Source organism: Budorcas taxicolor, chromosome 1 (genome assembly GCF_023091745.1).
Source record: "Budorcas taxicolor isolate Tak-1 chromosome 1, Takin1.1, whole genome shotgun sequence".
NCBI lineage: Eukaryota > Metazoa > Chordata > Mammalia > Artiodactyla > Bovidae > Budorcas > Budorcas taxicolor.
Window position 1 is genome coordinate 144,101,815 of NC_068910.1, and position 15,426 is coordinate 144,117,240.

Genomic DNA, 15,426 nt, shown 5'->3' on the forward strand with positions numbered 1-15,426 from the left:
CCCATTCCAGCCCATTTTAGTTCACTGATTCCTAGAATGACATTGTTCAATCTAGCCATGTCCTGTTTGACCACTTCCATTTTGCCTTGATTCATGGACCTAGCATTCCAGGTTCCTATGCAATATTGCTCTTAACAGCATTGGACTTTACTTCCATCAGTAGTCACATCCACAGCTGGGTGTTGTTTTTGCTTTGGCTTTGTCTCCTCATTCTTTCTTGAGTTATTTCTCCACTGATCTCCAGTAGCATATTGGGCACCTACCAACCCGGGAAATTCATCTTTCAGGGTCCTATCTTTTTACCTTTTCATACTGTTCATGAGGTTCTCAAGGCAAGGATATTCAAGTGGTTTGCCATTCCCTTCTCCAGTGGACCACATAAAATTTAAGAATTTGGAAATTGAAAAAGGCTGTTTCTAAGTCTTAGAATAAAAATGAAATAGAATATACTTGTATTTTAGTTAGAAAAGCAAAACTACAGAAAGTATTTGTAGTTTAGGGAGAAAAGCATCACATATAAAATTATTTATTATATCACTTCTCAATTCTTTTTTTTGGCATTTAAAAGATTTTCTTATTTGGGGGATAGTTGCTTTGCAGGGGCTTCCTTTGTGGCTCAACAATAACGAATCCACCTGCCAATGCAGGAGATGAAGGTTCAGTTCTTGGGTCAGGAAAATCCTCTGGAGGAGGAAATGGCAACGCACCCCAGTACTGTTGCCTAGGAAATCCCATAGGCAGAGGAACTCGGTGGGATACAGTCCATGGGATTGCAAAAGAGTCAGACATGACTTAGTGACTAAACAAGAACAACAGCAACTGCTTTACAATGTTGTGTTAGTTTCTGCTGTACAACATGAATCAGCTATAAGTCACACATATCCCCTCCTTTTGAGCCTCCCTCCCACTTCTTAATTCTTCAAAAACTTATTTTACAGTACTGTTCAACTTTTAAAAATCATTTTCCTTTAGAAAGTTATACAGCAAATGTCTATTCTTCTGAGTATATTTATATTTTTAGGAAATATTACTTCATTTTCATCCACATTCTTATATCTATTTCAAGAAAGGTTCATAAGCTCTTATTTCTTTTCGTTGGTGGGGAAGAGTTTCACATACCTTCTTTCCTGTCAATTTGGATTTCCAGTTTTGTTAGAATAGTCTAGTATTCTATAACTAAATTAATAAAATAGTTTATAGCTCCTACATTTTCTTTCATGAATTATGTTAGACAAATGCATTATGTTTCATAATATTAACTGAAGAATCTACTCTTGAATATATGCAGAGTACATTATGAGAAACGCTGGGCTGGATGAAGCACAAGCTGGAATCAAGAGTGCTGGAAGAAATATCAATAAACTCAGATATGTAGATGACACCACCCTTATGGCAGAAAGTGAACTAAAGAGCCTCTTGCTGAAAGTGAAAGAGGAGAGTGAAAAAGTTGGCTTAAAGCTCAACATTCAGAAAATGAAGATCATGGCATCCGGTCCCATCTTTTCATGGCAAATAGTTGGGGAAACAGTGGAAACAGTGGCTGACTTTAGTTTTTTGGGCTCCAAAATCACTGCAGATGGTGACTGCAGCCATGAAATAAAAAGATGCTTACTCCTTGGAAAAAAAGTCATGACCAACCTAGATAGCATATTCAAAAGCAGAGACATTACTTTGCCAACAAAAGTCCGTCTAGTCAAGGCTATCGTTTTTTCAGTAGTCATGTACGCATGTGAGAGTTGGACTGTGAAGAAAGCTGAGTGCTGAAGAATTGATGCTTTTGAACTGTGGTGTTGGAGAAGTCTCTTGAGAGTCCCTTGGACTGCAAGGAGATCCAACCAGTCCATCCTAAAGGAGATCATTCTTGGGTGTTCATTGGAAGGACTGATATTGAAGCTGAAACTCCAATACTTTGGCCACCTGATGTGAAGCGCTGACTCATCTGAAAAGACCCTGATGCTGGAAGAAATATCAGGGAAAGATTGTGGGCAGGAGGGGAAGGGGACGACAGAGGATGGGTGGTTGGATGGCATCATTGACTCAATGGACATGAGTTTGAGTGAGCTCCAGGAGTAGGTGATGGACAGGGAGGCCTGGCGTGCTGCAGTCCATGGGGTCGCAAAGAGTCAGACACTACAGAGCGACTGAACTGAACTCTTAAATATTATAGATTTACTCCTCACCATCTTTATTCTAGCCCACTGTACTTCTGAATTCTTTATTCTGATTTATTCTCTTCCTTTCTTATGTTTGTGAGTAATATTTTCAGGGAGAGAAAGAGTATGTGATTGATCTTGTACTGCTCTTTTCCCCCCTAAATATATAGATCAAGTTTTAATTTTTATTGTCACAATCTTTTATCTTTTTTTCACTCAAAACTTGGTATGTATTTTTTCAGTGTCTTCTGGAATTTACTGAGATAGGAAAAAAACCCATTATCAACCTTGTTTTCCTTCCTTTTACATTGTCTAAGGTAATATAAAAAACTGATGCAATAGCCTTACAAATCTTGTAGAGACCTGTAAGTTAGAGAGATTTTGCTCTGTCTATTTTATTGTTTCCTGTAGTAACTTTGTCCATAGGAGAGAGAGAGGCATTTACTCTGATTCTTTGGACTGTTTTCGTGTGTCTCCCCAGTATCAGCCTGAAGCCAAACCCCATTCTCTCCCTATTTCACATTTATTTATGTCAGTGAGGAATCTGGAATGTTTTGAAGGTTTGCAAAATAGAGGCGTGGGCTGAGTTCACCATCTTGACCTCAAGTTACTAGTTTCTAAGTTGCATTTAAAAAGTCTGCTCTTGTAAACTACTTTAAATATTCATCAGAACAAGATTGTCGTTGTTTAGTACGGAAGTTGTGTCCGATTCTTTTGTGACCTCGTGGACTGTAGCCTGGCAGGCTCCTTTGTCTGTGGGATACTGGATTGGGTTGACATTTCCTTCTCTAGGAGGTCTTCCCATTCCAGGGATTGAAACTGTGTCTGCATTGGAAGGCGGATTCTGTACACTTAGCCATCAGCGAATCCTCTTAGAACAAGATAGTTAGAAATAAATAACTGATATAGATTTAGATGAATATTAAGTGATCTTTAAATCACTATGTTTTAATAATAAGTAGACTCTTTGGATTTGGGGCCCACACAGATAATCCAGGATGATCTCATCTTGACATCAGCAAATTTATTTATATCAACAAAGACCTCCCCCCACCAAATAAAGTCACAGTCACATGGTATGGGGTTAAGACGTGGACATATTTTTGGGGAGCCACAATTCAACCCACCAGTTAGTAAACACTGCTGCTTCTTTAAAAGCAGGGATATAAGTTGCTTAACAAGTGTAGGCCCCTGGCTTTAAAATAGCAATTAGACCCTCTAAAACTATAGAAAGCAGAGGAGAGGAGAAGTGAACACCAACACCTCAGTGGCAGGGCCTGTGGCTTGTGCCCCACTAGGGTCTCACAGTAGAGGGGAGATGCAGCCTGGGAATTCCAAGTCCAGGCAGAGGGCAGGCAGGTGGGCCATGGCCCAAGGCAGAGCCTTTCAAACTGGTTTATGACTCAGTAGCGGGTCACATAGTTAATTTAATGGGTCATAACTTGCATTAAAGAAAAAAGAATTAGGAAATAATAGAAAATACCAGAGTGAATTGTAAAGGTTAAGTACTGTTTTGAGAAACTTGTGCTCAGGTATGTACATGCACTGCACTGTAATGTAAAATGCATTTCTTATGTAAGATGCAGTCAAAAGTTGGAAAGAGATGGTGTAAGAGATGCCAAGTTGGCACTTAACAGCATCATGGGGAGAGCAGTGGACACAAGAATCATGTGTCCTTGGTTCTGGGCACAACGTTGCCAGCAACCTGGGGACAAGGGAACTCTGTCCAAACCCAGCAGCAACAGCGTGAACAGGAGGGAATTTTCAATGCCGGTGAGACCTCCTTGAAGGCACCTTGCAAAGGGAGTGAGATTTCACTGCTATGAAGATTCAAAAAGTGATGAGGCCTGAGACCATCTGTAAACTGACATCGATTATGAGTGTAGGTTCATGAGATGGAGGACATTCAGGATATATGTTAAGAAGACGGTTTGTATTAGAAACTGCAGTTTTCAAACTTTGCTTCCCCCTTAAACTTTCTGTTTCTATGAAACTTTGTTGCAGAATGCTGTTCAATGAAATAAAATTCCTGCCCCATGCCCTCTCCCGATACTTCTGAAGTCCCTGTGCCTGTGTATGGGGAGTCTAATTGCTGCTGCTGCTGCTAAGTCGCTTCAGTCGTGTCCGACTCTGTGCGACCCCATAGATGGCAGCCCACCAGGCTCTCCTGTCCCTGGGATTCTCCAGGCAAGAACTGGAGTGGGTTGCCATTTCCTTCTCCAATGTGTGAAAGTGAAGTTGCTCAGTCGCGTCCGACTCTTAGCGACCCCATGGACTATAGCCCACCAGGCTCCTCCATCCATGGGATTTTCCAGGCAAGAGTACTGGAGTGGGGTGCCACTGCCTTCTCCAATTAGGTGTACCTAATTTGGGAAGCCTACAGGATTAGCATGAGTTATAAAGGGTCTGAAGTTCCCTCTAGTGCTAATTGTTTGATTCTAGGTCTTAGACAATAATCTGAATAATTTATAAGATTGCAACCTCTTTTCAAAGCCAAACAATGAGTTTTGGTCATCTGAATCAGTAGCACAGTGTCTAGCACAGAGTGTTCACTAATAAAATGTTTAAACAAAGAGATTCTTGTCTGAGTACTTCTTTACGATCCTAGCACCAAGCAGAGTGTTCTCTGAATCGTGGGTGCTTTAAAAAGTTAGTGAAGGAAGTAAATGAAGGAATGAATATAAAATTTTAGATATAGTTGCCTTCTACTAGATGAGCCAGCAGAGGGCAGGCGAGCTCAGTTTAACAACAGCTTCCTGTACCAAAGCTGAAGCCACACTCCTCCATGGCCTTGAGGAGCAGGTTGGATCATATCATGAGATTAGGAAACCACAATCAGGAAAGGATGGAGACACAAAGCACGAAGGCCCAACACATTAATCTGCAAAGCTTCTTCTCTAGGATAATACTCCTGACAGGAAATAAGGCTTTGCTTCAGGCTGTCGGGGAGCTACATAGATAACAAGACGGGAACTGCCAGTGCAGCACGATTTTGACTGCTTGGATGGAAGGGATTCAAAAAACTTCACAGAAAAAACACAGAACTAAGAGAATCAGAGGATCTGACTCTAATAGTAGTTATGTGGTTTTGCGAGAGACCTTCCCTTTCTCTTGACTTCAGTTTTCCAGTGTGTGAACACTGGGGAGGCACTAGATGCTTCTGAAGTCCTGGTCTGTGAATGGGTCCACTTCTGGCTCCAGTCCTGCCGTTGCCCTCAATTCTTGGGGCTGTGTCAGAAAAGTTGATGAAATAAATGCTTTGTTCCTGATGGACTCAAGCCAAGCCCATTGTGCTTGTGTGTCCCCCAGGTCAAAGGTGGAGAAGAGGAGAAAGAAAGAAGAGGACAGAATGAGATGAGAGGGGAGCCGTGGTTGGTGACTTCATCATTTTCTCCATCATTCTGGTTGCAGACCACAATTCAGCTCTTAAAAGATATAGGCCTAGGAGTCAGAATTTTGCAGTTGAGTCCTAGGCATCTATCTGTGCTTTTAAAATGTTTTCCAGGCAATCCTGGTATGAAGCCAGGGTTAAGATCCACTAGTCTAGATGAATACTCATAGCTTGAGTGGGGGAGATCGAACTAGTCTATAGGAATGCTCTTAGCCCATGGGGTCATTTCTGTGTTCACATACCCTTGTCATGCCATTTCAAGATGGGGATGGGGGTTATCTCAACATCACACTGAAGAGGAACTTCACCATCTATTGTATACTGTTTCAGGGACAGGACAACTGGTTTCTGGTCTCTCATTTCTCAGACCCAGCTTTTTAAGACATATCCTCCCCTCATGACTACACTGGGAATGCTCATGGACGATCTGAAATTTAGCACCTTGTTTTTAGGAGGAAGATAGGTGAAGAGAACTGGGAGATGGCCTCCGTCTGGGTGGCACAGTCGGGGGCAGAGCACAGCCCAGTTTCATTTCACTGGGGAGCCCTGCGCAGAAGTCATAGATTAGCAAGAGGGATGCATCTGGGGACACTGCTGCTGCTACTGCTGCTAAGTCACTTCAGTCATGTCCGACTCTTAGCGACCCCATGGACTGCAGCCCACCAGTCTCCTCCGTCCATGGGATTTTCCAGGCAGGAGTACTGGAGTGGGGTGCCATTGCCTTGTCCGACTGGGGACCCTAGGGACTCACAAAGAGAAAGGAATCTGGGAGCATAATTAGGGGCAATGTATGCTTTCTCTCTCTCTCTCAAAGTGAAAGGAAATGTTGGGGTGACGGAAAGGGCTCAGCCTCAGCCCAGCTATGCATTGACTATGTAACCTGAGGCCTCCATGCCCTTGCTTGGTTGATATTAACACACAATCAAACATTAAACAATAAGCAGAGGTGAGTCAGCTGTGCTACTCTCTTCTATTGTGTGCTGGCCACTGATTTCCTCTGTGATTAGTGGATGAGTCCTCTCTAAGCCTTCCATTGAAGTCCTATATCTTTCCAATGAGTATATTAGCACATTCATATGACAACTTCCAGAGAAGGCAATGGCACCCCACTCCAGTACTCTTGCCTGGAAAATCCCATGGATGGAGGAGCCTGGTAGGCTGCAGTCCATGGGGTCGCTAAGGATTGGACACGACTGAGCGACTTCTCTTTCACTTTTCACTTTCATGCATTGGAGAAGGAAATGGCAACCCACTCCAGTGTTCTTGCCTGGAGAATCCCGGGGACAGGGGAGCCTGGTGGGCTGCCATCTATGGGGTTGCACAGAGTCGGACACGACTGAAGCAACTTAGCCACAGCAGTAGCAGCAGCATGGCAACTTCAGTTAGTTCTAAGTAGATAGGAAAAGTTACATTGAACAGCAATTAGGGGGTTTTCTTTGCTGAAGCTCAGAGATGACTAAGAAATCAATGGATATCTGTTCCTGAAAGTATTAGCTACCTAGGGTTGGGGGTCAAGTGAGATAGTCTTCAGTTACCTGAGGTTCACTTGAAGTTCGTTCTAGCTACAGAATTCACAGAGACCTCACATATAAGAAGAAGAAATCTGTCTCCCACTCAATCAACGTTTTTCAGCAACTACTCTGTGCTTCACATTTTTATGGTCTCTGAGGAAAATGCAAATATGAGCAAAACCAGATTTCTGCCCCTGGTGGATCTCTAGGCTCATGGATGAGACATACAGACAATCAGGGAACAGAAATACAATGATCTAGCATGGTCTCTACTAAGGAGAGGCACAAAAGATACACCCTTGGGTGCAGGAAGGGGCCCTATTGATGCTAAGTGAAACATTCTTGTCTTAAAACAAGCCACATGATGTTAATAGTCAGAGATGGATCCAAGGTATTCCAAGTGCTGGAGGAGCATGCACACAGTAATGGATGCAGGCGACAGCAGGGTGTGTACAGGGAAGGGCAGGTAGCTGGGGGCAATGGGAAGGTTGGGAGTTGAGACAAGCAGGGAGACTGACCAGAACCGTTAGGGTCTGAGCAAACATGACCGCTAGGCTGATGTGTTTGCATTTGAACTAACTGGCACTGGGGAATCACTGAGGGCTTCTGAGCTGGAAAGTGATGAGATGGAGACCAGATAGGAAAGTACTACAGGAGAACAGACCTGAGCTGTCACCACTCACCTGCCCCTGGGTGAAATTATTTTCACCCCGGGTGAAAATATTTACCCCTGGGCTTCAATTAGTGACCCCTTCACTCTTCTTGTCTAATGCAATCACTTTAGGCAAGACGGTGAAAGAGTTAGTTGCTCAGTCATGTCAGAGTCTTTGCAACCCCCTGGACTGTAACCTGCCAAATTCCTCTCCAGGCAAGATACTGGAGTGGGTAGTCATTCCCTTCTCCAGGGAATCTTCCTGACCCAGGGATCAAACCCAGGTTTCCTGCATTACAATTTCTTTACCTTACGAGCTACCAAGGATGCTCCTTGTGGAAGTTCGTGAAAGCCAACTTGGCAGAAAAATTTGGCTCTTTTACCACCAGCAATTTCAGGGGCATGAGCTGGGACTCTTCCAACTGAAATCTAGCTTCACAGAAGTTCTTAGAGAATCACAAGTTCTCATTTTCATGGCCCATGGTGGTGGGATTGGTCTAGAAGGAAAGGTCCTTAGAGTATTCTCACCCAAGCACACTTGCCCTTGGGCAAAAGGAGTCTCTGAGCCCCCTATAGCCTGCCTGTATCCCCAGCAACACTTCCCAATAAGTCTGCCCTCTACAAGATGGATCACGCACTCCAAGTTGATCTCCCAGCTTTACTTAAGTCAAAGCTGTCCTTTAGGCAGCTCTAAGCAAGAAAATAATTCAACATATAAATTCACATTAAAGTGTTAATAACTGTGAAGTTTTAAGGTGCTATATCTTCAAGGAAAAGTGCATGAGAGAAGAGACAATTTTCTTAGAGTCTGATGCTCATAGACTAATTCTAATAGATGGATTTCAGCACCAGTCTGTTGAATTTCTTGAGAGATCTTTCTGGACTGTCAGATAGGTGTCCCCAGAGGAAGGCCTGACTGTCTAGCCAGGTCAGAGCATCAGTGAGAACACTCCAGCTTTCAGAGGTCGACTTATTGAATATCACCCCTTGGCGCTGGCAGACGGCCTCCCTCTGGGCAGCAAGAACAAAAACAGGACTTTATTTTTTCATCGTGTTTTATGGATAACTAAGCACTGTCACTTACACTGTCTGACCTGGATCTCAAATCATGTTTTAGCAAAAGCAAGGATTATCAGGCCCGTTTTAAGCAAGAGAAAATTGAAGACTTAAGTCTAAGACCTCAGACATCCAGGCCAGGACTTTTCCACTATTCCATCTTGCTTCTCCCCACCACCTATAATTCTCACTCTCTTCTGACAGAAATAAAATGGTTTTTCACTTATAAAATGCCCAAGAGGAGATTTTGTCAGAAATCCATTTCCTGTACTCTCAGGAATTTGTGGAACTTGAAAACATTTTAGGGAATGTCTAGATCACTTGCTACCAATTGTTCTCATTTCCTTAACTTGATATCCAAACGAGCCGTCGCATGTCTTGTCAACTCTACTTCAAAATAAACTTCAAACCTAACCAGTGCTCAGCTCCTTCATAGCTGTCACTCTCACCCATAAACCATCTTCTCTTGCCTGAACGAGTTTGGGGAGTAAGGTCCCCCAAACAAGCACAAACCGTCTTCCCTTCTGTGGAAAGAAGCCCTGGGAGTTGGCTACAGAAGGTTCACGTTGGAGGTATGAAATGACTTTATGCCAGGACAACTGGCTTGGGTATTTAAGGGAGAATGTGCCCCTTCCACCTTGGCCCTTCTTTTTTCTTAAATGATTCTTAGACTCCTAAGTCATCTCCCCGACTCTGCTGCTCTATAGTTAATTCTTTACTTCAGCAGGAGAAATTACTTTAAAAAATTCAAATTAGGTGAATCCCTTACTCAAAATCCTCCAGTGGTTTTCTTACCATGATCTTCAAGGCTCTACGTGATCTGACCCCTGTCTGTCTTGTTTTAATTCTAGTCAATTTGAACATATATTAATTAATTGATAAGTTTGCTGTTTGTTTCTCTCACTAGGACTTTGTCTGTATAGTTCACTACTATAGTATCATACAACCTCTCAAGCAGAGCAGATTCTTGGCACTTATTTGTAGAAAGAATTGGAGTGAATCAATTTTCCAGATGGAGAAACTGAGGTGCAGGTGGGAAGGGGCAGGTCAGTAGCAGAAGCAAGATGCAAAAGCTAATTTTCATTCTTATAGGCAGTGAAATGCCCACTGCATCTGGCTTCCCACCTCATACTACATGAACAACAGCTACTTTTTCAATGTGAAGTTCTCAACTTGAGTAAGAAACAGCATGTTACAGTATGTTCTAGTTTACCTCTTACTTTTCTCTGACTCAAGCTTGTTGATGATCAGGGCTGGAAAGACTCACAAAGATTACCTAGCAGCCCTTCTGTTTGCAGATGAGGAGACTAAGGCCCAGAGAAAAAGCCCACAGCTGAACATCAGCAGAACCGGAACCCAGGCCTCTGGACTTCAAGCACAATTACTCTCTGCCTCCTTGCACTGCTTAATATTGAACATCTGAGTGCTCACGGATTTTACTGTCTCTTATTAAAATGAGTTTTGCTTCTCATATTGACAGGTAGTCTCCCCCTAATGTGCATTTCACAGGGAAGTGAGAAATCAGATCCTGGTTGGAGAGTAGCACATGAAAGAGGCCTGGATGCCTCCCTCAAGGTAGTTGCATCCTGGCTGCGAACTGCTCAGCCAAGTGACTCTGGCATTTCTGAGTCAGGGGACAAGGGAATTTGTTAGAACCATTCAACAGCCTCCCTCGACTTTGCCACTTCCTGCCTCTGTGCCTGTTTGCGAGGCCCTTGTGCTCTCAGGGACTCAGTTTTCTCCTCTGTGAGATGGGGCTAGGATGCCTTGACACACTGGGTGAGAAATTACTTTGTGAACAACAGAAGGCTGAATAAGGATGAGAGGAATCATTTCTGGTGATCAAGGAAGTGGGGTCCTCAGTACAAACACAAAGAGTCTCCCCCTCCCAGCCTTTGGAACTTGGGAGTGAGGCCTTTGGGAATTTGGCTGCAAAGAGCTTAGGTTGGGGAAGTTTCAAGTGTCTTTGTGCTAAATTAAGGTTTATGCAAAATTTGGTCATGAGTAGGGGGCTTAAGGAAGAATTTGCATCTCCTTTTGTCTTGGTTCTTCTTCTTTCTTACGTGGCTTCTAGACTCCTAATAACTTAAGGATTATAAAACTAATCAAACCAAAAAGCCCAGAAGTCATCTTATCCACAGACTCAGCACTTCAGCAAGGATATGAGAAAAGTGACTTACTGATCTGAAGTGAGTACTTAAACTGCTAAAGATCCTGAACATTTTTTATGAAAAAGTGCTAAGGAAAGAGGAAAAATTGTAAGAGGACCTTAAGAGAGGAAGAGATTAGAGTAATGTCTAAGTCTTTGAGACTCCATGGACTGCAGCACGCCAGGCTTCCCCATCTTTCACTCTCTCCTGGAGTTTGCTCAAGCTCATGTCCATTGAGTCAGTGATGCTAACCAATGATTTCATCCTCTGTGGCTCCCTTTTCCTTTTGCCTTCAATCTTTCCCAGCATCAGGGCCTTTTCTAGTGAGTCAGCTCTTTGAATCAGGTAGCCAAAGTATTGGAGCTTCAGCTTCAGTATCAGTCCTTCCAATAAATATTCAGGGTTGTAAGCAGGCCAGAAACTGCATTCAAAAGCTTATTTCCTTTTGTGAGTGACTTTAATGCCTCATTTGTGCATAGCCTTGTCTGGACTCACCAAACCCTGGAAGCTTTGGCACGCCTTCTCTTAGCTTTCAGACACAAAAGGAAAAGCTGACAACTAATCAAGCCATTCAGTCCACCTCCCAGTCCCTTCTGCCTCTTAACGAGGTCTTGGTCTAGTATAGAGAATACATATGTGATGCCTGGCTGGAGACAGGGTTAGTCATGTTGTCTGCTTCACTTGGTTTCTGGAGATACAGTAATTTTTTTCAGCTTTTATGAGCTTGGAGCTTATAAACTATAAGTCCCAGAAGAGCCTGCAGGGTTCATCTGGCCCTTCCCTGATAAGGAATTATTTCATGGAGAGAAAAAAAAAAAAAGGAAAAAAGCTGCCAGAACTCTGATCAGGATAGCAGACATCTAACCAGAACACAGCTAGAATTAGACCAGCATTTCTCAAACTTCCTTTTTATTTGTGAGAGGAGTGGGAGAGTACTGTCAATGCTGTTTTGCACAGAAACATACAATAACGGTCACATACGTTCAGGGGGTTCCTGGACTTCTGTATGTCCAGACTGGGAGTCCCTGACCTAGAACTGAGACTACTAGTCAGGAACTTATTAGGAAACTCAGAGTTGAGTGAAAAGAACCCTGGCCTTGAAGTGTGGAGGACTGGTCCTGACCCCAGCTGTGCACTATGTGAGTCAGAGAATTTCATTGCCCATTTCTAGGCTCAATGACTCAAACTCTGGGGTTTAGTAGATGGTTTCTGAGATTTCTTTCTAGTTCCAAGTTTCAAGGACAAAAATCAAGTCAATTTTTCTGTTTTTCCTTTAGCATTATTTTCAGGGGAGGGTAACGGTGGAAAGCCAGGTAGACTAAAAGTGTTTCAGCCACTGAGAAAGAGGGATGGTGGGTGAACTTAAGGTACTTTCTTCTCCATTATAAGAAGTGAAGTTCTTTCAGAGCCCCATGACTTCTTATCTATAAGGCTTTTCACAGAGATAATGGAGAAAGATGATTCAATCTTTCTAAAATCCACATTCCATTTTCAAGTCTGTTCTTAGAGGAATGCTCTGACATTCATTGTCACAAGGAGTGCTCGTGACAGTCTCCACTTGTTACACTCTCATACTTGTGCATTTGCTTCTCCTAAAATGTTTGAGTGTGACGATGGATAGAGTTGTCTGGTATATTTATGGGCCTGCAGCTAGGTGTGCTGGCGCATTTGCTTCTGCAGAGGCTGAGTGTTTGAGTGTGTGTAATTGAATGTGCACTTGTATGAGTGAAACTATGGAATGCGTATGTGCATAGCACTGAGTGAATATAAAAAATTGTGTAGATGGAGCGACATGTGGAATCGCGTGGGCCTGTGCGTGTACAGGATTTATTTATTTTTAATAAGCTACTTCTGATTGTGCAGCCTCCTCTCACTTCTGTGATTGATTTCACGAGGGTAATGGTGCGTAAAAGGGCTGGTGAGATCTGGGGGCGCCTCCTCGTCTGACGTCAGAGAGAGAGTTTAAAAAGGGGGAGACGGAGGAGAGCACACAAGCTGCCTTAGGAGAGGCAAGGTTCGAGCCGTCGCTGCTGCCTGCGATCAGCTCCTAGAGTTTGACCAACCGCACTCTAGCTCGGCTTCGCCGCCGCCGCTGAGATGCTGTCCTGCCGCCTCCAGTGCGCGCTGGCCGCGCTCTCCATCGTCCTGGCTCTTGGCGGTGTCACCGGCGCGCCCTCGGATCCCCGACTCCGTCAGTTTCTGCAGAAATCCCTGGCTGCTGCTGCTGGCAAACAGGTAAGGAGACTCCCTCGACGTCTTCTTTCCCCTCACCCGAATCCCCTAACCTTCCCTCGCCTTGCCCCTGCTCCCTTGGGTGAATTTGAGGTGCTCCCAGAGCGCCGGTGCGTTTTGGGGTCCCTTAGCCACCAAAGCTCTCGGGAAAACTTTCAAAGTCCAGAATACCTTTTTACCTTTTTTTTTTTCTTTCCCGATCAGCGCAGTAGGTCACAGTTCAAGTGAGTTCTTTGGGATTCAAGACAATTCCAAGACCTTGGTTAATCTCTCCCGGCTACTGACCGCGGGAGGTGCTGACCCAGGTGCTGAAAGCGCGGACCTCTGAAGCGGCGAGGCAGTACCTCCCTCCCATGCAGCGGGACTAGGGGCTAAAGGGCACTGTACAGCCAGAACACAACATGTTTACGGTTGTGAAAGGTCTCATTCCCTAAAGGGTGGCTTAGTAAAAACGATAAGAACAATTCTAGTTTGTAGCTCATGATATGGACACTGAGTTAAACTATTGGCTTATGTTTCACCTTTGCAAAACTAACGATCTATTTCCTCCTTTGTATGTGTTTTAAACCTACAGAAGCAGAAAACTTGCAGAAACATTTGAGTTTTTAAAGCTTCTTTGTGTAACTTGGTGGCTATAGCAAAAGCCCTTGTTTTTTTACATCCTTAACTGATTTTAAGTGTCACAAAAAGTCCACAGCTGGGAAAACTGGGGTTTGGTTGTGGTTAAACCTGTATTTCAAGCCAAGCTCTTCTGGTTTTTCTTCTCCACCATCCTCATTTTCATCCTCTTTCCTTCTGTCTTCCTTCCACTTCATACAGGAACTGGCCAAGTACTTCTTGGCAGAGCTGCTGTCTGAACCCAACCAGACAGAGAACGATGCCCTGGAGCCTGAAGATTTGTCCCAGGCTGCTGAGCAGGATGAAATGAGGCTGGAGCTGCAGAGATCTGCTAACTCAAACCCGGCCATGGCACCCCGAGAACGCAAAGCTGGCTGCAAGAATTTCTTCTGGAAGACTTTCACATCCTGTTAACTTTATTAATGATTGTTGCCCATATAAGACCTCTGATTCCTCTTCTCCAAACCCCATCTCACCTCCCTAACCCCTCCAATCCTCAATAAGACCCTCGTGTTGGAAATTGAAGACTGTAAATACAAAATAAAATTATGGTGAAATTATGAAAAATAAGATTTTGGTTTCTTATTGACTTAAATATTTCTGTTCAATGATATATGACTTAATTTGTGATTTCAGTCAAGTTATTTAATATACATGCTCCAAATCTCACAGATATAGTGTTTAAAATTCCCTGTGGTAATAAAGATTATGTTTTGGTTGGTAACTCTGATAATTTGGGTTATTTTAAACATAAATGATTTCAAATAATTTTATGAATTCTAATTTTAATCCAATGATAATTATTGGAAGGGGCTACCACAAACATGTATTACATTTTAAATACACTTAAAATTATATGTAGAAATGAGAATTAGTATTAATGGGTAGGCAGGCTGAAATATCCAACTAACCATCAGGCTATATGTAAAATAAATAATATATTAAAATTGAAAGGGAAAAATCACTTAGAAGTTGGAGGAAAGAAGCTGGTTTAAATAGCTGAAATAAAGTTGTGAGCTTTTAAAATGTATTTATAATTTGTGAACATTTATCCAGAGAAAAACATTGCTTTAAAATCTTCTTTGACAACCGTCTTTGTAACTGAACAAGGTTAAATGGCTGCTTCTGTTTTAAAAGTAAGCTCCTAATTTTTTCCTCAAGGGAAATATTAGTTTAATTATAAGATTCCAACATGAGAGCTATGGTTTACAAGAAACACATGTGCTGGGACACCTCAGTGACTGTTACACTCTTAAAGGTATTGAAGCACAATATCATAATCACAGAGTAAGAGGTAGAGATCTCAGATCTTCTTTCGATTTTATGAAAGTGAGTCAAATAAAAATGCAAATCATAATAACAAATATTCCATATACGCTAGCTATTATTATCAGCACTATAATAACAAACTAAGCAGGGCTTCCCAGGTGGCATAATAGTAAAGAATCTGCCTGCCAGTGCAGGAGATGCAGGTTTGATCTCTGGGTTGGGAAGATCCCCTGGAGAAGGAAATGATAACCCACTCCAGTATTCTCAGTTGGGAAATCCTATGGGCAGGGGAGCCTGGTGGCCTACAGTTCATGGGGTCACAAGTATTCGGACATGACTGAGCAACTGAGCACATAACATACCAAGTGGTATTGCTCAAGACAGATAAAAACAT

At 43.0% G+C, this 15,426-nt stretch overlaps 1 protein-coding gene across 1 annotated transcript; it reads left to right on the top strand.

The window, feature by feature from the left end:
- Window positions 1-13,010: 13,010 nt before the first annotated feature.
- SST (somatostatin) lies at window positions 13,011-14,177 on the top strand. The gene is made up of 2 exons (XM_052648797.1): window positions 13,011-13,148; window positions 13,965-14,177. The coding sequence occupies exons 1-2, from the start codon at window positions 13,011-13,013 to the stop codon at window positions 14,175-14,177; spliced, it is 351 nt and encodes a 116-aa protein (XP_052504757.1).
- The last annotated feature ends 1,249 nt before the right edge of the window (window positions 14,178-15,426 follow it).

Excerpts from the sequence above, each read along its gene's own strand:
- SST (XM_052648797.1), top strand. The coding sequence starts at position 13,011 with ATGCTGTCCTGCCGCCTCCAGTGCGCGCTGGCCGCGCTCTCCATCGTC. Across the intron at positions 13,149-13,964 it reads CTGCTGCTGCTGGCAAACAG|GAACTGGCCAAGTACTTCTT; the intron begins GTAAGGAGACTC and ends CACTTCATACAG.